The sequence below is a fragment of the Urocampus carinirostris genome, chromosome 8 (assembly GCF_059441175.1).
Source record: "Urocampus carinirostris isolate Australia breed hairy pipefish chromosome 8, RoL_Ucar_1.0, whole genome shotgun sequence".
NCBI lineage: Eukaryota > Metazoa > Chordata > Actinopteri > Syngnathiformes > Syngnathidae > Urocampus > Urocampus carinirostris.
The window spans coordinates 21,011,333-21,034,193 of NC_142356.1; the positions used below are offsets into that span (position 1 = coordinate 21,011,333).

Consider the following 22,861-nt stretch of genomic DNA (forward strand, 5'->3'; position numbering starts at 1 on the left):
ATCTTGTTCCGGTTCTTGACAAAAAAATATTTTTTAAATGTTTCCTGTAATTTTCCAAGTACATCGAAATCTAAGTTTTTTTCCGACTAAACAGTAAAGCTAGCTTTCTACAAAGTTATTTAAAATTCCCTAAAAGGGGATCAATAGTATAAAATGTGGTTCCTTTTCTATGTGTAAACAGTTAATATGCATGTTTTTAATATTTCAAAAAGCTGTTGATTGTATGTAATACATTAAGGTCCAAACATAATTTTTATACTTATGACGACACAATGAAAATTAGTCGGAGGACTGAAACACTGGATTAGTTTTGCAAACCAAATAAAAACATCCAAATTCTTTTGATCTTTTTGAGTCTTTTATTTTTACAGTTCAATACGTAACTGGAGTGCCACGTCCAATTTTGTTGTCACAATATGTTCAACCCATTTTTTAACAATGATAGTAAAGGTATGTTCTATTCTATTCTATTCTATTACATTACCATTTATCATATCAATTATTGCCTAGATGGTAGTGTGCCCGCTTTGAGACTGGGAGGTCGCTGGTTCGCGCCTCGACCGAGACATACCTAATTGGTATAATGGCGGCGCCCTCTGGCTGCGGCTGCATCGACTCGCTACAACGGGTCAGGTGTATCGACATTTCGTTCTGTGTACATTGTTACAAAGAATGACAATACAAAGGAAATTATTATTATTATTATTATTATACAAGCTATGTCCTAATTCAAAATAAAATAACCACTTGAGGCAGCACGGCGGTGCAGTGGTTAGAGCGTGTGCGGCACAGTTCTGAGGTCATGGGTTCAAATCCAGCTACCAACTTTCCTGTGCGGAGTTTGCATGTTCTCCCCGTGCTTGCGTGGGTTTCCTCCGGGCACTCCGGTTTCCTACCACATTCCAAAATTCCAAAAATGAATTGGCCGGTCCAAATTGTCCCTAAGTGTGAATGAGCGAGCGAATTGTCTGGTCTATGTGCCCTGCGACTGGCTGGCAACAGGTTCAGGGTGTCCCCTGCCCACTGCCTGAAGATAGCTGGCATGGGCTCCAGCAACCCCGCGACCCTACTGAGGATAAGCGATGCAGATAATGGATGGATGGATGGATGACCGCTTGACCGCAGACACATTTAATTATTCAACTTAAATAATTTTAGAAAATAGCAGATTTAGAAAAAAATGACCATAAATAGCTTGTAGACTAGAGAACAAAATTAACTAGCTCATTTTTAGATGCATTATAAATAAACACAAAAAAATGTTGGATTCATAATTAATAGATATTGCATTAGAAGGATGAAACATGTAAAAATGTCATGAGGCAAAACATCATTAAAATATAGAAAATATATATTAAAAATATTATTTTCAGGTCCACCTTGATTAATTTTTCATTAGTATTGTAACAATTCTTGAGACATGTGCAGATAATCATCTGTAAACATTTAATTTCAAGAGTAACAAGCTATGTTTCCATTTTTTTCCAAACAGTAGAGGAAACAGAACAATATTCTTGGTTAAAATCAAAGCTTACCTAATCACGATGCTCCTTCAGCTCGTGTGTGCATATACACCTGAAAAATCAGGTGAACAAGCTAGTTCCTAAAGGGAGGTGTTACTTCTACCTTGCAGGGAGGGCTGAGTGGGAGTGGCTGGGATTTCGAGCGTTGTATAATTTGTGTTGACGCTTCCTGAAAATAAAGTGGAGGGAAATCATCTACATATACTACAGTAACAAATTCGATGTCAAACTAAAATATTTATTTCTCTCTCTCTCTTTCTCTTCTTTCTTTCTCTTTTTTTTTTCTTTCTCTCTAATCTACTAGTCCGGCCCCCGGGATAATGTTTGTTCTATCGTGTGGCCCCCGAGTTAAAATTAGTTTGACACTCCTGTATTACAGCATATGAGCCCTTTCGGTAAACAATACCAAACAGTGTTGAAGGTAGTTAAATTAGTGTGTTAAAACTGCAGCCCGGGACTCAAAAAATTTTGTTTCCTAGGGGCCTTGAGGAACAATGCTATCACTTCAAGTTCAACTGCTTTAACTGTATTTGCTGCACAGATCTTGTCTATGTTTGGAAAGCCACGATTTATAAAAAGCTCAAAAGAGAGCTCAGGTGCCTCATACTTCCACACATCATCTTTGAGAATTCAGTGCAGCTCAGTTATCTTTGAGTTGAATTTGATTGACGGGACATGATTTGGAAAGGCACCTCCCTGGTGATACAAGTCCAACAGATGATGAAGCTTTTCAAACCTCAGCAACAGTAACGGGGAGGCAGATGAGGCACAGCCACCCGTCATTATGTAAATATAAAATTCAAATAAATTCTTATAATTATTCAGTTTTAAGGTGCTTTCTTACTGACCTTCGCAATTCATCTCATCTCATCTCATTAGCTGCACCACTTATCCTCAGTAGGGTCGCGGGGGTGCTGGAGCCCATCCCAGCAATCATCGGGCAGTGGGCAGGGGAAACCCTGAACTGGTTGCCAGCCAATCGCAGGGCACACAGGGACAGACAACTCGCTCGCTCATTCACACCTAGGGGCAATTTGGACCGGCCAATCCACCTGAGATGCATGTCTTTGGAATGTGGGAGGAAACCGGAGTGCCCGGAGGATACCCACGCAAGCACGGGGAGAACATAGAAACTCCGCACAGGAAGTCCGGTAGCTGGATTTGAACCCACACAGGAGGTTCCCAAGACCTTAGAACTGTGCCTGCACACGCGCTAACCACTGCATCACCGTGCTGCCCGACCTTCGCAACTGGGTATTTTTATTTTCAAAATCACTGAGTATTCACATTTAATGATGAATATTATTGTTAAAATTAGTACTATGTGTAGCTTATTAATGTGCGTCTGTAAACACAGAGTGAGGCACGCAAATCTCTTGCCTCAGGACAGAGGGCGACAGTGAGACCAAGGATTCGGTTTCATCACACACCCCAATCCCAAACAATAGAATTGATGATTGTATTAGCAAGCTGACAGCAAGTTATCAAGTATTTTTTATCGTTGCATAGACTTTTTTTTTCATAGAGTATTTATTTATTGATGCTTTGTTTAAAAGGAGCAGCGCATAGACTAAATCTTTAAGTTCAGGTAGGGCAATAAAACCGTTATTTTTCTGTACTACATTTTTAATAATTGCTTGTTTGCTCTGACAATCAAATGATGAAAATAAATTAGGTCAATTTATTTGTAAATCTGACTGTTCCTCACCGGACACAAACATGACTGCACGTCACGGCTCAGCACACTTTTGTAAATGTTCATGTCAGGAACAGAACAGAAACAGGACCCACTTGTGTAATGTTCACCACAAGTTTTATTGAAGGAACCAGGAAGGGGTGCGCCCACGATCCGGTGTTCGCTCTCATGCTTGGCTTGTGATCCGAACACGGAAGTGCATCTTCCGCAGCGAGCGATGGCGGTGTCAGGGGCGGAAAACTGGTCGGTAGCCGGGACAGGGAGAGCAGAAGTGGTCGAGATCAAAAACGGGTCATGAGTCGGGACGGTAGAGCAGACGTGGTCGGGATTAATACAGGTTGTAGCTGGAGACAAACAGGAGCAAAAAAAAACGTGACAGGCATGAGTCAGGGTCGAAATAGGATTGCGTAGTTTACACGGATATTCGCAGACGGACTGACAACAGGGGACTGACAGGACTGGGTTGAAATAGCCAATCAGAACCTGTGGAAGTTGGCGCCAAATGAGCGGGCACAGGTGATTCACATCGGCAATCATGACAGTTCAAAAACATAGCATCGAGTTACAAATTTGGGAAATGGTACAGGGAAAAAAAAATGTTTGCTGCTTTTAGGGTTATGATAAACACAGTCACCACAACCAATTAGTGACAATCTTCAGGGATGTTTTAAAGTCTAATTAACTAAAAAAATGAACTCTATGACGTGTTTGGAGAAAACCAGGATTCATTTATGAGATGGAACGGGAAGAGAAGTTCAGAGGAAATTGGAAGCTGGGGCTGGGGGCATCCTGGATGAAACTCTGCTCTGGAGTTCTCAGGACCTCAGGTCAGGGCAAAGGTTTACGAGGCAACAAAACAACAATCCTACGCACACAGCTGAGACATTGAAGGTGTGGCTTGAAAGCAACATGGCCTTTTGTGACCCACCCGAAGCACAGACTTATATCGGTCTTTGAGAAATCTAAAAAGATACTTGCCATCCAACCCGATGGGGTTTGAGAAGCACCCTGGAAGTAACACAAAATTCTGTTGCATTAAATCAAAAAATTCTCCGGCTCTATATTCTGCCAAAGTTAAGACAAATAGGGAGTAGTAGTAAATTATTAATAACAATTGTGAGGGGAAAATGCTCCACGTTGTGACCAAGCATAAACGTCCACACATACATGCCGACAGCTTGCCAACAAAACTGGTCAAACTGGTCTATTATATGAGGCTTCAAACAAAGATCAGACAACAGATTCCAATGGTTGAGGTTTAGATATACAAACTAATTGTATAACTATACAATTACTTTTTCTCGGATGTGATCACTTTGTCTTATTAAAATGACTTGGCATTATTTACAGTAAGTCTCTTATTACATGTTTGCCTTAGAGTGCCATGTCAGTCTCGTTGAAAACATTCATTCCGTTGTTGTCAATGACGATAAAGGCAATTCTAATTTGAATGTTTTACTCCTCTTTTTCCAAATGAATCTCATCAGTAAATTAAGAGGCACTGTAGAACAGGGGTCTAATCATTTAGGGATAATCTTGTGATATATCATCTCATAAATCTGATTTATTTTAATCACTAAAAAACAGTATCTTAACAGGTAGAACGTTACCAACTCTACTCCAGCCTTTTTATTTTTGTTATTGAAAATTGTCATATTGAAATGTGTCAGTGCATAGAGAGGCACGTTTATGAGAGTTTTGAGCTTTAATCTTCTTCGTATTTCAGTCATTCTTATCTCCTTCATTCATGTAGTGCTAATAATGCACTCTATGATTCTCCGTGTATTAGTTATATAATTGTTTACTTCATGTTTATTCACTTGATGTCTCAATGTATTCATTAATGTGGTGGTTATACAGTCTCTACGTTGTTCTAAGTGGTGATCTGATTTACTAGTGGATGGGTCTAGCTTTAAGTATTATCAAACCACATGCAGGATTCAGTCCGGGCAAAAGAATGGTGTGAATTTGGGATTTGGGTTTTTTCCACTGACTTAAGTTTCATTTTTGTTGTAGCCTGCCATTTTCGGCTCCTCTTGTATATGAATGATTGTCAGACGTTTTGAAACTGCAGTTGTGGAAGCATGACAGCTTTGTTCTGTACTCACACCTTCAAAATATTGAGCTTTGTTTTTATTATAATAAAAACCTCAACGGAATTGCTTCTCTCTAGCGTTTGTTTTAGCCACCATGTTTCGGAATCCAAATGTTAAATGAACACACAGAGGAAGAAGAAATTTTCCGCCTTCAAAATATAGCACGTTTTAGAGAATAAGCCATAGCTTTAATATCATATGTATTCCGACTTTATTTGAAAGTAAGAAATATTTCATTTGTTATTACTTGCCCTGCAACAGAATGCAGTGTCTCGCAAGAAATAAAAATCACAATTATTGCTTTGCTAAAAGATATTACTTTGTTTTCATTGGATTTATCTTTTTTGGGGAAAATATTTTTTTTCTGGATGTGTTTTTAAAGGGTCATTGTGTATTACTTATAACCTTATAGTGGTAAAAGAAAACTGACTTCATTTAAAAAACAATATCGATTTAAAATAATAAGCAAAAATACCCGAATTATCATGTAAATATGCATTTTTAAAATGCTAGAAGGCTGTTACATTTGTATTTATTTGATATAACATGAGTCCCACCTACAGGAGCTGATATTATTGTCGACCATCTTGCATTTACGGGTACCCAAAGGCTGGGTGAAAAAAAATAAGGGGGGGGGGGGCGCGGTTTGATCACTTTCAGCCTCTGTGGTTGGTGTTCTTTTGCTTTTTAACCAAGTACAGTCATTTTTATTTTTTATAGCCATTAATCACAAGAAGTCTCAAAGGACTGCACAGACCACAGACTATTATAGACTACAGACTTTTATTACACCACCCCCTGATCTAAAACCTACATGAGGGCAAGGGAAAACTCAAAACCTTAGCTTGAGGAAAATGTATAAACCTTGAGAAAGGACCGCACATGATGAAATTACCAATCCAGGATGACCAGGCTGCAATGGATATTGCACTACACAGACATTGTCAACATGAAACATAGGTCATTCATAAGCTAAAGAATATAAGTTTGTTTCAATACTAGATTTAAACAGTTCCACTGAGGCGTTCTCAGGAGGAAATAACAATACTGTGATCTGGCCCCAATTTGTGTGAATTTATTTTAAAATGACGTCATCATTAGATTACAAGAAGATAGCACAGTGCAGTAATCTGAATACAATTTAGAGTCTATTCATCAGTGCATTGCGGCACTGTGTTCATTGAACATTTTGACCGCTAAGTGGCAGCAAAAACGTTGACTATCACAGCAATGTTACCGAAGAAGAAAATCCGCCAATCAAGTTTCGACAACTGACTAACATTTCCGCACTCTGCATAACATAGCGCTAATAATTTATTTGTTGTAACATTTTATTTAATGTAAGACTTTAAGAACATGTAGCGTTCCAAGACTGCATGGAGTTTTTTGAAAGTAGCCACAATTCGGTGTTTTTTCCCCCCGTTTGTGACTAAAAGAACACACTCAAACCAACATGTCATGGTCGTGGTTTAAAACGAGTCAATGTTACCTGAACCGAATGGTCTCTCTTGTGGGCTTTCTTTGCCCCGCTGCCGCAACAAAACTACGGAATAAACGTTACCTGGACGCCACCTTCTGTAAAAGATGGTCCTCCACAGCTGGAGGAGATATACGAGTCCGGTTTGCCCCAAGCCCAACAGGTAAGGTCTCTAGTGAGCTACGACGAGCCCTGTAGAAGTGTAAGTACATCCATCCTTCCATCCATCCATTATCTGTACCGCTTATCCTCAGTAGGGTCGCGGCAGTGCTGGAGCCCATCCCAGCTATCTTCGGGCAGTGCGCAGGGGAGACCCTGAACTGGTGGCCAGCCAATAGCAGGGCACATAAAGACAGACAATTAGCTCGCTCATTCACACCTTGGGACTATTTGGACCGGTCAATTAACCTCACATGCTTGGTAACATGTTTTTGGAATGTGGGAGGAAACCGGAGTGCCCGGAGAAAACCCACGCAAGCACGGGGAGAACCTGCAAACTCCACACAGGAGGTTTGATCTCATGATCTCAGAACTGTGCCCCCACGCGCTAACCACTGCGCCGCCGTGGTGCCCAAGTATAAGTCTAGGTACTTTATTTAAAACGGTCGGTTTCGGTTTGGGGATTTAAGTCCCGAAAGGTACATTATTTTAAGGCAAATACAGGGTGTCCCCTGCCTACTGCCCGATGATTGCTGGGATGGGCTCCAGCATCCCCGCGACCCTACTGAGGATAAGCGGTGCAGCTGATGAGATGAGATGAGACTATATGAATAATAGAATAAAATTGACATGGTGAAACATAAGACATAGAACTCCTGGATAAAAATGCAAATACGACTTTAAAGAGATAAACACATTGAAACACTGTCAGAATAAATAAGAAAAAAATATTAAAAAGATAAGTGCTTAGAGACTGGTCCTAGTCATAATAATGGTGAAATTAAAGAATAGGGCATTGCACAATAGTGCAAGGAAAAGTAGTGCAGCAGCCAAACCATTCCAAAATGAGTCGCATGATATATATTTTAAGTGTTTTACACGCATGTTTAGGGTGGTGATGGCCCTGTGGAAAAAAACTGTCTCCGAGCCCGTTTGTCCTTGTTTAATGGGACCTGTAGCACTTACCATTGGACAACAGGGAGTGGGTACATTCTCACCATACAGGGACATCATAAACAACCCAGAAAATCATTGGCTGCTCTATGCCCAGTCTGGACATTGCTGGCTCATGATACAGCAGCAGAGCCAACAAGATAATAAAGGATTTCTCTGGCCCTGACCACCAACTCTCTGATCTGCTTCTCCGCTGGTAGGCGCTACAGGTACCTTAAAAAAAACATACTCAGAGTTAGTCTCATCCCAGGGCATCACCACCTTAAACAAGTGCAAAATACGGTGAAAAATATATATCCTAACTGTGTATAGAAGAAATAGTATTCTTATATTATTGATCGGGCAGCATGGCAGATGAGTGGTTAGCGTGTCCGCGTCACAGTTTTGAGGTCATGGGTTCAAATCCAGCTACCAGCCTTCCTGTGGGTTTCATTTGTTTCCTTTCGGCACTACAGCTTTCTCCCACATTCCAAAAACATGCTTTTCAGGTTAATTAGCCGGTCCAAGGTGTGAGTAAGCGAGTGAGTTGTCTGTCTCTGTGTGCCCTGCGACAGGCTGGCAACCAGTTCAGGATATCCCCTGCCCACTGCTCGGAGATAGCTGGCATGGGCTCCAGCACCCTCTCGACCCTACTGAGGATAAGCAGTGCAGATAATAGATGGATATTATTGATTGACCTATTTTTTGAATTCTGTTGCTAATGAATATTATTGCACTGTTTTTTATTGCACTATTTGTTAAAATACACTATTTTTCATTGCTATTGTACTATGATGTACTTACAACTTTAGTCAGTCTTTAAGCTTTACCTCTGAAATATTTTTTGCTCATTTATCCCAACATTCTTTTTAATCTGATTTTTCTCCTTAAAATGTTTATTATGTGCTTATTCTGGAGTGCCAAATCAAACCTTGTAAACATAGTTCACTACATTGTTATCAATGACAATAAAGACAATTCCTAATATGGAATTTAAAAAACTAAAAAAGCATTTTACACCATGAGATATCATCCCTGCACTTGTGTTGTTCTTCTAGGTTTCTTGCACCTTGGAGGCCTCCGTACAGCTCTCTACAATTATATATTTGCTAAGAAGTACGGAGGCTCATTTATTCTGCGACTGGAAGACACTGATCAAAACAGGCTAGTACCTGGGGCTGCTGAGGCTATAGAGAAGATGCTGGATTGGGCAGGTAGGACAAAAGTATGATGTAATCCAGGTTAAAAAAAAGTATTTTTAAGCAAAGAGTGTTTCATTTTGTTTCAGGTATACCTCCAGATGAGAGTCCAGGCCGAGGCGGGCCACTAGGTCCGTACCTGCAGTCCAAAAGACTGGATCTTTACAGACAGACTGTTTCACAGCTAGTGGAAAGCGGCCACGCCTACCACTGTTTCTGCACACCCCAAAGGCTGGAACTGCTAAAGAAAGCTGCAATGAAGATGGGAGAGACTCCCAGTTAAGAGCTCAATTACAGCATCACAACTCGGACAGACAGACGTTTCTTTGGCATGTACTCATCTAGCTTTACTGGCTTTTACCAGGTATGACAACCGGTGTCGACACCTTCGCCCTGAGCAAGTCCAGGAGAAGCTGGCCCAGAAAGTGCCGCATGTTTTCAGGTTCCGTCTTGAGGCGGGAGTCGAGGGATTTCAGGATATCATCTTTGGTTGGAATCGTCATGAAGTGGCGCAGGTGAAGCATCTATCCAATTAAATTGTTTTACAGCTACACAAGGTGAATTCCATAGGTGCAAGCTATATTTATTGTAATGAGGTGGAAAAAGAGACTGGGTGGAAACATTTGTTGGCCTGGAGAGGGATTGGTGCCACCAGGCTATACTTGCCCAGGACACACCACAGGTAAAATCCCCCTACAACCCTAGTGGTTACCCACTAACCTACCCACCAGAAGAAAAAGACTTGATTTTTTTTTATTTTGTTTGGTATGTTTCTATGTCAGCACTTCCATGTACGATGGTGTTGTCATATTTCTTTGTGGTCATGCAATCTTTAGCTGTGTGCAAGTGCAGTGAGGAATTGGATTTTCAGGTCCAGCTTATTTGCCACAGTTTCTGGAAACTATGGGCCACGCGCCACATACTCCAGGCTTTTTAATCCGGCGCGCTATCCGAAAATGGTGAAGATACTCTATCATGATCATTTTTATAATGGTTAAAACAATATATCAAAAAATAACTTCTCGTTTTTTGCAACTTTACTTTCCAGTTTGCCTTCTTTAGTTGGCTACATATTTCTGTACATGCTATTTATCAAATTTAGTACTTAGATAAGGGGATGATAAGGGGATGTATTATATTTATTTATTCGCCCTGTTAGGCTGCGGCTACTTCGGCTCGCTACAGTTCAACTGTACAGGTCACCTGTATCGACATTTCGTTCTGTGTGCATAGTTACAAAGAATGACAATTAAAGTAAATTCTATTCTATTCTAATTCCGAGGTTTTCAATAACAATTTGATGAAATTGATTATTTATAAACAAAAAGATGGAATTTGGAGGGTGGCGGCCCACCCCAGGTGCAGCAGCTAATGACTTTCCAGATAGTTTTCTATTTCTTACTGCTTTCTTTACTTTTTTATTTTCTGTGTTAGTGTGACAGTATTATAAAATACTATTTGCCAGTTACTTTGACAGACGCTGCCCTACTTCCAAACGAGATAGGTTCCGGACAATCCTTCATAAGTTGAATTTGTTCGTAAGTTTCCTCAGTGCTATATTTTGTATGTTTATGGTTTGTATAAGTATGTTTAAGGCTTGTATGGGTAACCTGTATTGTTTTGTACTAAAAATTAAACATTATAAAATAATATGCTCTATAAAGATAAATAAAGTGAAGTTTAACTTATTTTTGGAAGATAAGCTTCAAGAGGTCCTCCTTTGCTTTAGAGAGTGGCGGAAAAAAGGGTTACAAGCATTTTCTCAACTGCATCAAGCTTTCTTATTCCCCCTTTTTTTTTTTAAGAAATGGCTTGCCTCTTCTTTACACTTTAAACCAACCATATTGAATGGATGCTCAAAATATTAAACTATAAAAATGTCAAAGTTCTTAGCATGCTGGAGATAGTATAGACAGTACACACGAGCTGGGAAGAGGAAGCCAGATTTTGTCTTCTAGGTGGATGCTTGGTGAACCCTCAGGCACCACACGCCGGTAGCGGCGGAAAACAGCACTTCAATGTACTCGGAAAATGGTGCACACAATACAAAATATAACTTACAACAATGTCCAGATATTTGTCGACATCCTGAAAAAAATGTTTGTATCTACAGTTTCTGTAAGTTGAATGGTCATAGGTAGGGTAGCGTCTGCACTTATATCTTATATATTGACTTATTTTGGATTTTGTTGCTCCTTAGTGTTTTATTGCATCGTTGTTACGATGTACGATTATTAAACTTGTAAATATTTTTGCCTATTTATCCTGAGATCCTTTCATCTTATTTTTCTCTTCTAAATCTTGTTTCACATGCTTATCCTGGAGTGACACGTCTAATATCGTTGCAAACGGTGTTCACGACGTTGTTATCAATGACAATGAAGATAATTCGATTCAAACACAACATGTACACTTAGATGTCTGTAGTGTATTGATTTATAAATGCATATGAAGGGAAAAAAGCAAAATCATACTAGAGATATCGAGTTGAGACTCTGTATTGGCAGTTACATAATTCCAATCAATAAAATATTTTTCTGCTCCTGCTCCTGCCCATCATCTGAATTTCTGAAGCCTAAGTGGCCCGCGATTCAAAAAGTTTGATCACCCTTGTTTTAGAATGGGGAATTCTAGCAAGGAATAGAATCCTCTTTTTTTCCCTGTGTTCAACATTCCGTCTTCCTTCCTTCTAGGTGGAGGGCGATCCTGTAATTATGAAATCCGATGGCTTCCCCACCTATCACCTTGCTAACATTGTGGATGACCACTACATGAAGATTAGTCATGTACTCCGTGGCTCCGAGTGGCTGATCTCCACCTGCAAGCACCTCCTCATGTACCGCGCCCTCGGGTGGCAGCCGCCAACATTCGGACACCTGCCGCTGCTGACTAACAAGGACGGCAGTAAATTGTCCAAAAGGCAGGGGGACATTTTCATCCAAAAATTCCAGGGAGACGGTATACTGCCGGAGGCTCTGCTGGACATCACCACCAACTGCGGCTCGGGATTCAGCAGTGAGTGGTAAATTATTCTTTGTAAAAGGGCCCGGTCACACAGCCGTTTGCGTCTGTATAGAGGCTGAATCACGGCCAGAAATTTCTGCCTGTGAAGCAGACGCTGTTGGACGCTTTGAGATCGCCATTCAGACGAGATACAGCAGTGCTTTACACGCGGTCGGAAATTCACACGCGGTTGGCCGCGCGAAAAAGTTTTGCGCTGCTCAAAACTTTAGACCACGTGTTAACCGCGGGCGGCACACGTGGTACATACGAGGTAATGACGCGGAACGACGTGCTATGGCCGCGGCCAGGGCGTGGTTACACGTGGGTAGGACGCGAAATTTCAGCGGGTAATCGTGGGTGGAGCACGGTCATAGCATGTTCTGCGCCTGTATCGCGGTGTTATTACGTGAAATTAGCATGTTACACGTGTGACGGTCAAACGCCATTCTCCGCGTATATACAACGCAATTTGCCGAGCACACGTCAGTTGTGCTCGAGACGTCAAGGGGTGAACATGGATCCCCGTCACCGTAGTGACCTCGTCTTAATCCATTTTTATTTCTAACATATTGGCTTCTTCCGTGCCATAGCTTGAAATCTTGATCTTCACGGGACTGTGTCTTGAGCGGTTATGATTTCTACAGCCCGGTGTTATGCCGAGAAATGCATCCCTGCCGAGATTTGCATCCCCTCGCTGCTACAACCACTTTTACCTCGTTTTATCTCACTTTTAGGGAATGTAATGGCGAACATATAACCAAATCCACTTCGTCTTGCATTTGTTGGGAATGTAATACAACGGTAATGCACACCGTATATAAATCACTTTTGAGAACTGTTATGCACTCTACCGTAAAGCTTATTATGCAGAAATAAGCTTTATGGTAGAGTGCATAACAGTTTCAATACGAGCGATTTGAATAGAAAAAGGCAAAATAAACATGTTACCTGCTCAAAAGTGATTTGTATACGGCGTGCATTATCGTTCGATTACATTCACAACAAATACAAGGACGGCATGGTTTAAGTTGTATACATTCCCAACAAATGCAAGACGAAGTGGTTTTGGTTATATGTTCGCCATTAAATTCCCTAAAAGTGATATAAAAGTGAGATAAAACGAGGTAAAAGTGGTTGTAGTAGCGAGGGAATGCAAATCTCGGCAAGGATGCATTTTTCGGCATAACACCGGCTCGGCAGCTCATATACCCGTGGTCCACACGCGGAAATGACGCGATGAGGAAGCGGAACAGTCGCCGGCGTCTGTTTTGCGGGCATACCACCGATGAACAGCGGTTTGCCAATTTTGCGCATTTTCCATCGCGGGCAACCACGGGCAAAAAAAAATCGCAAAATTTTACCCTTGATACAGACTCAAACGGCTGTGTGACCGGGCCCTAACAGTTGCAGGTCATGTTTACAGTATGGTCTGATAACTACAAATTTGAATTGTGCTTTCTAGCTAGTCGCGTGGGACGAACTTTAGATGAACTGATCTCTGAGTTTGAACCGTCCAAGATCACAACACACTCTGCTTTGCTCGATCTTGAAAAACTTCCAGAGTTCAATAGGTGATTTTTTTACAAAATCCACATATGTATCTTTCTAGCTGTCTCTCTTTTTTTCTGTCCTCCCTTTATCTTTCTCTCTTTTCCACCCCTCTTTCTTTCCCCCTATCCTTTACCTCTCTCTCATACTTCTCCCACTCTTTCTCTTTTTGTCCCCCCTGTTTCTCTCTCTCTTTCTCCCCTTTTCCCCGCCCACCCTCTCCTCTCTCTTCTTCTCTCTCTCTCTTTCTCTAACTCTGCTCTTTGGTTCTTTCTTTCTCTGTTTCACTCGCTTTCTTTCTTTCTGTCTGTCCCACTGTTTTACTTCCTCTGTTCCTTTCTCTCTTCACCCTCTTACTTTCTCTCTCTATTTTTTTCTTTCTTTATCTCTACCTCTTTTTCTCTCTTTCTTAGCCCAACTTTACTTGTATGTCTTTTTGCTTTAAAATGACTTCTCTCGTTTTTTACAAAATAATATCATTATGTGTATTTATTTTTAATCGTATTAAGAATCTTGTTTTTAATACAGGTTTTAGATGCATTTGTATTTATTACAGTGCTTTGTCCAGCAATTATTTGTTCCCTTTGATTTCTTGATATTTTGTGTTATTTAACGTTTCTGGCAGAGGTCACATATAGGAAAAGGAGATTCATGGGCAACATTTTTTTAACTAAAATATATCAAGCAAACCAAACATTTTGTTTTTAAAGATTTTGGGGAGAAACTTGGACAATTTCATCCATTTTTTCCTTTCAAATTATAGTTCATTGGCATTTTGTATATTTGGAAAAAAAAAATCAATTTATGAAACAGTTTTAGAACTATACACAGTTGTATAGAGAGGTGTGGGCACCCCTGATCATTTTATTGGTTGTTCGGATCAGTAATTTCAGTGAAATATATCATATAGCAGACAAATTAAATTATACTTGAGAAGCAAAATAAAGTTTGTAGGATTTACAGAAAGTGTGCAATAATTATTTGAGCAAAATTAGGCAGGTACATATATTTTGTGGTGTATTCATCGTGCTTTGGGGCTGTGTGGCCGGTGCAGGTACTGGCAATCTTAAAGTTGAAGGGCTGCACGGACTCCAGTTAGGATCGGCTGATGCTTACAAACAATGTTCAAAAATTAGTGACAATATGGAAGTTGCATTGGGTCTGGATACGTCAAATTCTTCTTCCAACCAATGCTTAAATTCTACTAAAGCGTTGATGCAGAGAAACAAGTACAACGTTCTTGAAGGTCAATGTCAGTCTTTTGACTTGAATATTATTGAAATTATATGGCGTGATTTAAAGGAGGATGTCCGAGATCCATTCTTGAGAACCGTCAAATATGACTGAAGTGAAGATGTTTTTTAAAGAGGAATGGTCAAAAATACCTTTAACCAAAATCCAGACCCTCATTTGAAGCAATAGGAAATTAGAACCTGTAATTTCTTCAAAAGGAGGATCTACTAAATATTAGTGTAAAGTTTCTCTTAGAGTGCCTACTTTTATGCACTTGCCTTTTTTGTTTCAGTAATTATATCACAATATCTGTGAATCTCAATCTCAAATTTCTCGGGTTGACTTCTATTTGATATTTTAACTGAAATTGCAGATCCAAACAACCAAGGATTTGTAAAGGAAAATCTTGAAAATGGTCAAGAGTACCCAAACTTTCTCATACCACTGTATGTTGCTGACCGCTGAAAAATGATGGGTGGTCTGCAAATGAACCCCAGGGTGTGTTTTGACAAATCCTGATTCAGGGAGACTGACTCCACACACTCTCATAAGCAGTCAATTAGAGATAGCAAAGTGAGGGTGTGTTACAACATTAAAACTTGCATCTGACCCCTTACCAGAATCCACCTGCAGCGTCATATTGAAGATGAGCGTCAGTGCACGTTTCTGATAAAGGATCTGCAAGGACAAATCCGACAGGCGTACTCGGGCCAGATCCAGGACGAAGTTGTCCTACATGATGATTACATCAGACGGGTTCTACATTTGCGGAAGGTAAGCTGATGGTTGTCTCCCAGGCCAGGAAGTTGCCACCTTAACAAATATGATCACGTGTCCAATGTATGTGTGTGTTTTATGGGTTTCAGTCGTTAAAAAAAAGCCGTATTTCCGGACTATTAAAAAGTACAAGTTGACCAGAAATTTAAAGCGCGTCTTATAACCTTGTACACCTTATATATTGTAGAATATGGTGGATAAGATTTGAAATGCATACAGAATTTTAAGGTGTGCGTTATTACACGATGTTTTATGGTATGCTACCGTATTTGAGCAATGGTTGACCAATCAATAATCATTGCTGGCCGAAATCACATTACATTGTATGCAACGAACCCATGTAAGGTGAGGGCGCCATTTTACCACTAGACCACTAGTTGTTTGCATAACATGAAAAGGCATTGGAGCAAGTGTCATTATAACACTACCGTAAATTCCGGACTGTAGAGCGCACTTGATTATAAGCCGCACCCACCACATTTAGGGGGGGGGGGGGGAACCAATTTTGTCCATACACAAGCCGCACCGGTATATTAGCCGCGTGCGCCCACATTGAAAAGAGGTAATTCAAACACGAAATTAACCCATACCCGATAAAGTCCAAAAAACACAGCCGGCAAAATGGATGGAAAATGATACCGGTACTTAAAATTGAATGCAGACCTGCAGAGTCTGGGTGCCCGTTGAAAGTAATTCAAGGAAAAAAAGTGTATATTTCCAAAGGTAAGGGTGGGAAAAATATAAATCCACAATTGTCGGCCGCGTCCACAAACACGTCTCACCTTTACTCCACTTCCCGTCAGCCCGCGTTTGCCCCGCCCTTTCTTTCTCATTTGCTCGTACAAAACATATCGGTATAAGTTTCTTAAATAAATTACAAAAATATACAGTTGCAAATACATATTATACATGGTTACACATATTTATCAAGAAAGATGGTACACCGAGAGAGTTTTCAAAGCTTTAATAATAATATTATAACTTTCATCCCAAACCGTGCCTGTGAAGGGTAGCAAAACACTACTAGCAACACGCTCGCAACACAGTGAACAGCTCTGTTAAAAAAACATACCGTAATTGTAATAAGCACGGTGAACCGTTTTTATCATCCTTCTTATAACTGACGTCATCAAAGACGTCTTCCTACAGTATGGGAAAGGGCCAATATCACATAGACGTCGTTCCATGCTCCCTTATTCAAGATCACCCTAGCATCACGCTCTCAAAGTAAAGTTCACGTGCGGTAGCTCTGTTTTCTTCTATACCGGACTGCTCGATTGTGTTTGGCTCGAAAGTTGCGTCATGTGCCTTTCTTTTTTTGCAATTTGCATGATGAGGATATGTCTACGCTAATTTAACTTGTGCAGAAGATAAGAAGTTGCAGTCTAAATCTTACCTTTTGTACTCGAGCGCCGCTGGCAGCCGTTAGAAAAATTACATAAATTGGCCGCATCACTGAATAAGCCGCAGGGTTGAAAGTTTGAGAAAAAAGTAGCGGCTTATAGTCCGGAATTTACGGTATTTTAACCCATGGTGCCAGAAACACCGATTTGCATGGTGCTTCCTTCTTTTTCTGCATTTTGATCGCCACGATTTCACCTGTGCTTCAACAATGTTGCAAAAGACAGAAAACAGAAAGTCTTTCAACAAAATACAACACTTACGAAACAGCAACATTTTTAATGCACAGGTGAAGAAGTGGACAGACAGTTCAATGCGTATTCTGCCACCTTCAGTAAAATGGTGTGATAATGAGATCAGGTCTAATGCCTTTTCATATGTCATCTGTACCACTGGCGGTCCAGTGCTAATGTGTTGTCCTCACCACCGCGACCCGGGTTCGATTCCTGTTGCAAACAATGGTTTGCAATTTTAATTAGCAACCCTTATCGACTGATCAATCATTGCACTATTATATGCCCTAAATGTACAAAGAGCCCATCGGTTATACACAAGTTATCTCTTACTGTAGTCTCAATTTCATGCGACTTATGGTCCGGCACTCTTTATGTACAAAAAAAAGTATGAGAAAGGACTATATTTTTGGGGGGTGTGCCTTATAATCCAGTCAAACTTATTGTGCGGAAAGTATGATATTTTTTCCCATTTTCAGGGTCACCTATCTTTTCTGCAAGAGCTCGTGAGTCCCTCTTACTCGTACCTGTGGGTGCGTCCTTCTTTCTCCAGTCAGCAGGTGGCAGCACTCTCCACTGAAGCCCCGCACGTCGCTTCGCTGGCCCTCAAGTATGCAACCTCACCTAAGACTAAGAGAACTGTAGCTTTGTGATATGATTTACTGTGGTCCGTAGATTAGTGGAAGAAAGAGGAGAGTCGGCAGGTGTGGATCAAATCAGTAAAGATTTAACTATGCTGGCCAAGCAAACTAAAGACACCAAATACAGAGACGTGATGAAGCTTTTACGGCTGACTCTCAGCGGACTGCAAGTAATTTATTATTTTTTTCCATTACAATCCTTCTATTTCAGGGGTGGGCAAACTACAGCTTGGTTTGCCAACTGATTTAATCTTGCCCGTTAGACAAATCTTTGAGAAGCACAAGAGAAAAATGAAACCCCATTACGTCAATTACCTGCAGTTTTAAGTATGTCCACTAGATGTTGCCAAAGTTAAGCACCGCTCCTGAAATGCTGACTGCCAATTATCAAACAGAGAACATTTGAGGGAAGAACCCATGCCAATTTTATTTGACTTACAAAAGAAGTCCCATGTGTGCTGTTTAAGGCAATACGATTGCACTCACCTGATAAGGAAAATACACAATTAAAACAATTGCACCTTGGTGTCTTTGTAGAAGGTTAGAGAAGCTTTAGCTCCCTTCTATAATGGATATGAAATCTAACACTGAAATTCCCTAATTCAAGTTAACATTTTTATAAAAAAATAAAAGCAGAAATGTACCTAAATCATTAAATCAATCACTTACCCGGGCGTTAAACCTGGCCCGCCAAACAAAAATGGTAAATATATAATGCTAACATAACATGCGAAACCAAACGGTTTGAACACGTGTCCTTGTCGCGTTGTCATGCTGTGTGCTGCCAGTGGCTTGAAAGTGAATTGATGTACCATATTTTCCACATGATAAAAAAAAACGGATACAAGGCAATATCTCAAAATATTTGTCGTTTGTCATACATGTCCTATATACAGGGCGCACTGTAATATAAGGTGCATGGATTTAAAACTACAGTTAGAGCTACCATAGTTGTTTTTTACGGTATATAGTAGTGTAATGATTGATTGATCGAGAGATGTCGCTGCCCGGGATCACGGGGCATTGCATGCAGCGGAACTTTGGTTGCGGCGGTGAGAGCGCTGAAATATATCAACTATCAATGATACAGATGTCACACTACACACTAATAGTTGTCCGTGTCAAGGTTAAAACATGATATTGTATTAGGATAAAGAAAAGAACACACTCTGAGTCAGAGATTAGGTTTTTGATAGCTCTTCCATCGGAGGCGCGTCTCACCTGCGCTTACCCCCAGATTGTCTCAGAGAGGAATCACACACACCCAATGACTCATTTATTGAAAACACAGGCGTAAAACAACACATCTGATTGGCTTAAACAAAGTCACATGAATACATAATACAAATCTGATTACATGTTTAAATGAAGCGACTAATGCTGGTCTCTAAATGGTGTGCAAGCATAATAAATGAGCAATAAGAAGAGGGAAACTTTGTAACACACAAGGTACAATGCGTCAATGTGAAGTCAAGGGAGTAACAAAGGGAGGCAAGCTTGTGACCAGACTTCCCGGCACTAAAGTAAAGGCCATTTTGATTAATAGTTAGCGGGCCCCAAGAGGATACAATTCCTGCAAGAATACAAATAGCCCCTGGATATAATCTTTGGCTTCGTTAAGGTACTTTTGAGGATAAAATCATACAAATGTACATACAAACTATAATCAAACTATAATTTCCCTTACAGTTTGTACAGCCCTTTGAGACTTCTTGTGATTAAGGGCTATAAAAATAAACATAACTTGACTTAAAGTATTATAAATGTTATTATAGTGTCTTCCTTATCCTATGTCCTTTCTTGTGACCCCATAAATGATTTTTCATTGCGCTCATCGCCAACATTTAAATAGCTGTCTACACTTTTCTGTACTTTTTTAAAATTAATTTTATTCATCAAGATATTACATTTCATGCAACGAACCACTTATGAAGTAGCCCTATTGCATTGAATTTTTCAATGCAAATGATCAAATTTAGTGCTTAAAATTTAGGTCTAACTTTGCTATTAATTCTTATCAAAGTGTTTTTTTTTTGTGAATAACTGTTTCAAATGTTCCCTTTAGAAACAAATAGATGACGAAACATAAAATGTGCAGGCTAATGTAAACAAGAAAATGGATTGCCTTATGTCATCTTTTCCTCGTGTATTGCCGAGGTATTTGATTTTAGACTATTGGTATACAGACGCTCCCCTACTTAGGACCATTCGACTTGCGTAAAACTGTAGATGTCGAAAAATATCTGGACATTGCTGTAAGTTAGATTTTGTATTGCGTGCACCTTTTTCTGAGTACAGGACATTACTGTAGTGCTTCTTTCCCGGCAGCCACCCCGAAGAAGAAATCCGCCTTCCACTTCCTAGTTCGTGTGTAAACATTCTACGGTCTATGTCTATACTATCTCCGGCATGCTAAGAAATTTGACATTTTTATTGTTCAATGGTTGATGTTAAGTGTGAAGAAGAGGCGAGCCATTTCATTTGAAATGAAAGTGGAATAAGAAAGCTTGATGCGGTTGAGAAAATGGTTGGAAAGCATATTTTCTGCCACTTTTTACCACGGAGGACCTCTTGAAAGCGCATAAGTTAAACTCAACTTTGTTTCTTTATAGAGCATATTATTTTATGAAATGTTTATTTTTTAGTACAAAACAATAAAGATTACATACACAAGCCTTGAAAATACTTATATAAACCTTAAACATACATTCCATCCAAAGTATAGCACTTAAGCAACTCACAAACAAATTCAACTTACGAACGATCTTCCAGAAACCTCTCGTTCATAAGTAGGGCAGCGTCTGTATACAAAATACTACACATCAGCCATTTTCCCCTTCGTCCCTGTACAAATATTTTAAACCAATGCATTCCGCGACTCAAAAAGTTTGCCCACCCCTGATTTATATTCTACACTGCATATTTTCACTGAAGTGCAAAATAAGACTTGAAGCACCAAGTCAGATACAATTGCATTTTGTAAATTGTTTGGTTTCATTCCTCCTCCTGGCTTTACAGCAAGGACCAAGCGTTGCAGAAATGATGGTGGCTTTGGGACCTGCCGAGACCGTCTATCGCCTCCGGAAGCTTCTTCTGCTCGACGACGCCAGCTAGCCACAATAAGACATTGTCTCAGCTTTTGACTGACACTTACAAGTAATGTGACACACAATCAGGATGGACTGCTGATTGGTGTAGCAAAGATGTAATTAGTTACATCTGTAACTCATGTATTGTGTCGGTGTAAACAGGAAAGAATGTGACAAGTGATGTGATTATAATTGCAGCGATGAAAGCTGAAAATAAAAATCAGACAGGCTTCACTGTTTCCTCTCCAAGTGCAACGTGGTGCCACCCATCAATCTTCAGGTCGTTTTATGTTTCCCCCACATGAAACAGATTTCCATGGTTACCAGTAACAGGAGAAACCTGATCTGACTCTGATACAGCACCTTCATCGCCCGGTCGCTGTTGCTTTTCGGTTCTAAATCACCGTGGGAAACCCATTTTGTTCCGAAATTTTGTGTATCACATTTCCAATACACACTGCATCTTTTGTGGCTTTCACATTTTTGTTGAAAAACAAACTTTGTGGCAATGATGTTATGTTCTTTGCTCTTGTGACATGCAGTGCAGTTCAAAATAATAGCAGTGCAATGTGATTAACCAGAATATCCCTGGTTTTTAGGATATTTTTTTATTGTTGCAGGTTACTAGTAGGTGCAGTAGATTCTCAGAAAGCAAACAAGAGCCAACATTCATAATAGGCCTCTCCGAAGGCTGTGCAATTGGGGAAATAGTTCAAAGGGTGTGTTAAAAAATAGCAGTGTCTGCTGTTGACTGTACAAACTCAAAACTGTTTTATATTTGATTTGTAGTTTCATTTCTTCATTTTTTGCTTCTAATCCAATACAGCCCCCGCTTATAAAAACACATGACCTTCATGTGCAGTCCCTTCTCAAGGTTACTTCATTTTCCTCATGTTGAGGTTTTTGAGTTTTACCTTGCCCTCATGTAGGTTTTAGATCAGGGGATGGTGTCATAATAGTCTGTAGTTTTCAATAATCTGTGGTCTGTGGAGCCCTTTGAGACTCTTTGTGATTAAAGGCGTCATAAATAAACAGGACTTGACTTGAGGTTTTTGAGCTTTTCCTTGCTCTCATGTCGGTTTTAGATCAGAGGATGGTGTCATAACAATCTGTAGTTTTCAATAATCTGTGGTCTGTGCTGCCCTTTGAGACTCCTTCTGATAAAGGGCTATACAAATAAACATGATTTGACTTCGGAAGCCTCTATATGTCGTTATAAATCATCTTTTTTCTCTCTCGTGTGTGGTTGTGGGGAGCAAGAAGATTGGTGATCGAAATAAAGGCTGAAAAAAGATGAGCGGGTCATTTTATTTACAGAATATTCTGGGCACAAATGAGCCACTGATAATATCTGTAGACCGTTCATCACGAGTGCAATGTCTAAAATGGCTCATTCTTATATTAAAAGGGTTATTGTAAATCTATTATGCATTTGCTACAAAGTTAAAGGGATCCCACAGTTAAATAGGGCACTGTCCTGAAGAGGCCCTCATCACCTTAGTCTTGCTCTACATGCTCAACATTTGCCTGAAGGTATCAGTCGTATTTGTTAACAGAGATAAGAGTTGGAGTTTGCTTGATTTGATCTAAGATCAAGATGATTATTCAGGGTGTGCACAGTGCAAGAGGGCAAGAGAAGAGGAATACAGAAAAAGAACTGGGCTGACAACATCAAAGAATGGACTGGTGCCAAAATTGCCACGACTCTAAAACAAGCCAGGAACCGTCAGTAGTGGAGAAAGCTGTCCAGAGTTGCATTGGTGCCCCAACCACCCTGGCGGTAAAGGGATCCCCGAAGCTTTCCCTTTAACCCTCTTGCTCGGTTCATTCCCTCCTGCTTTCTTTTTGACCAT

At 40.2% G+C, this 22,861-nt stretch overlaps 2 protein-coding genes across 2 annotated transcripts in view; one reads left to right on the top strand and one right to left on the bottom strand.

Moving 5' to 3' along the window:
• Positions 1–1,602, bottom strand: part of LOC148361209 (uncharacterized) — an 87,192-nt gene extending 85,590 nt beyond the window's left edge. Inside the window, exon 1 of the mRNA XM_088341944.1 lies at positions 1,536–1,602. The gene's annotated coding sequence lies outside the window, so the exon portion shown is untranslated. The remainder of the gene's footprint in view (positions 1–1,535) is intronic.
• Positions 1,603–6,562: 4,960 nt separating this feature from the next.
• ears2 (glutamyl-tRNA synthetase 2, mitochondrial) lies at positions 6,563–21,238 on the top strand. The gene is made up of 10 exons (XM_088341949.1): positions 6,563–6,955; positions 8,943–9,098; positions 9,173–9,361; positions 9,429–9,598; positions 11,777–12,098; positions 13,549–13,657; positions 15,488–15,641; positions 17,758–17,888; positions 17,954–18,089; positions 20,938–21,238. The coding sequence occupies exons 1-10, from the start codon at positions 6,769–6,771 to the stop codon at positions 21,031–21,033; spliced, it is 1,650 nt and encodes a 549-aa protein (XP_088198075.1). The 5' UTR covers positions 6,563–6,768; the 3' UTR covers positions 21,034–21,238.
• Positions 21,239–22,861: the final 1,623 nt, after the last annotated feature.

What these genes read in the sequence shown, in the direction of transcription:
- ears2 (XM_088341949.1), top strand. Translation starts at nt 6,769, where the DNA reads ATGTCATGGTCGTGGTTTAAAACGAGTCAATGTTACCTGAACCGAATG. An exon ending in GAAGATGGGAGAGACTCCCA is followed by an intron (nt 9,362 to 9,428) that starts GTTAAGAGCTCA and finishes GTACTCATCTAG; the next exon opens with CTTTACTGGCTTTTACCAGG. An exon ending in GTCGCTTCGCTGGCCCTCAA is followed by an intron (nt 17,889 to 17,953) that starts GTATGCAACCTC and finishes TGTGGTCCGTAG; the next exon opens with ATTAGTGGAAGAAAGAGGAG.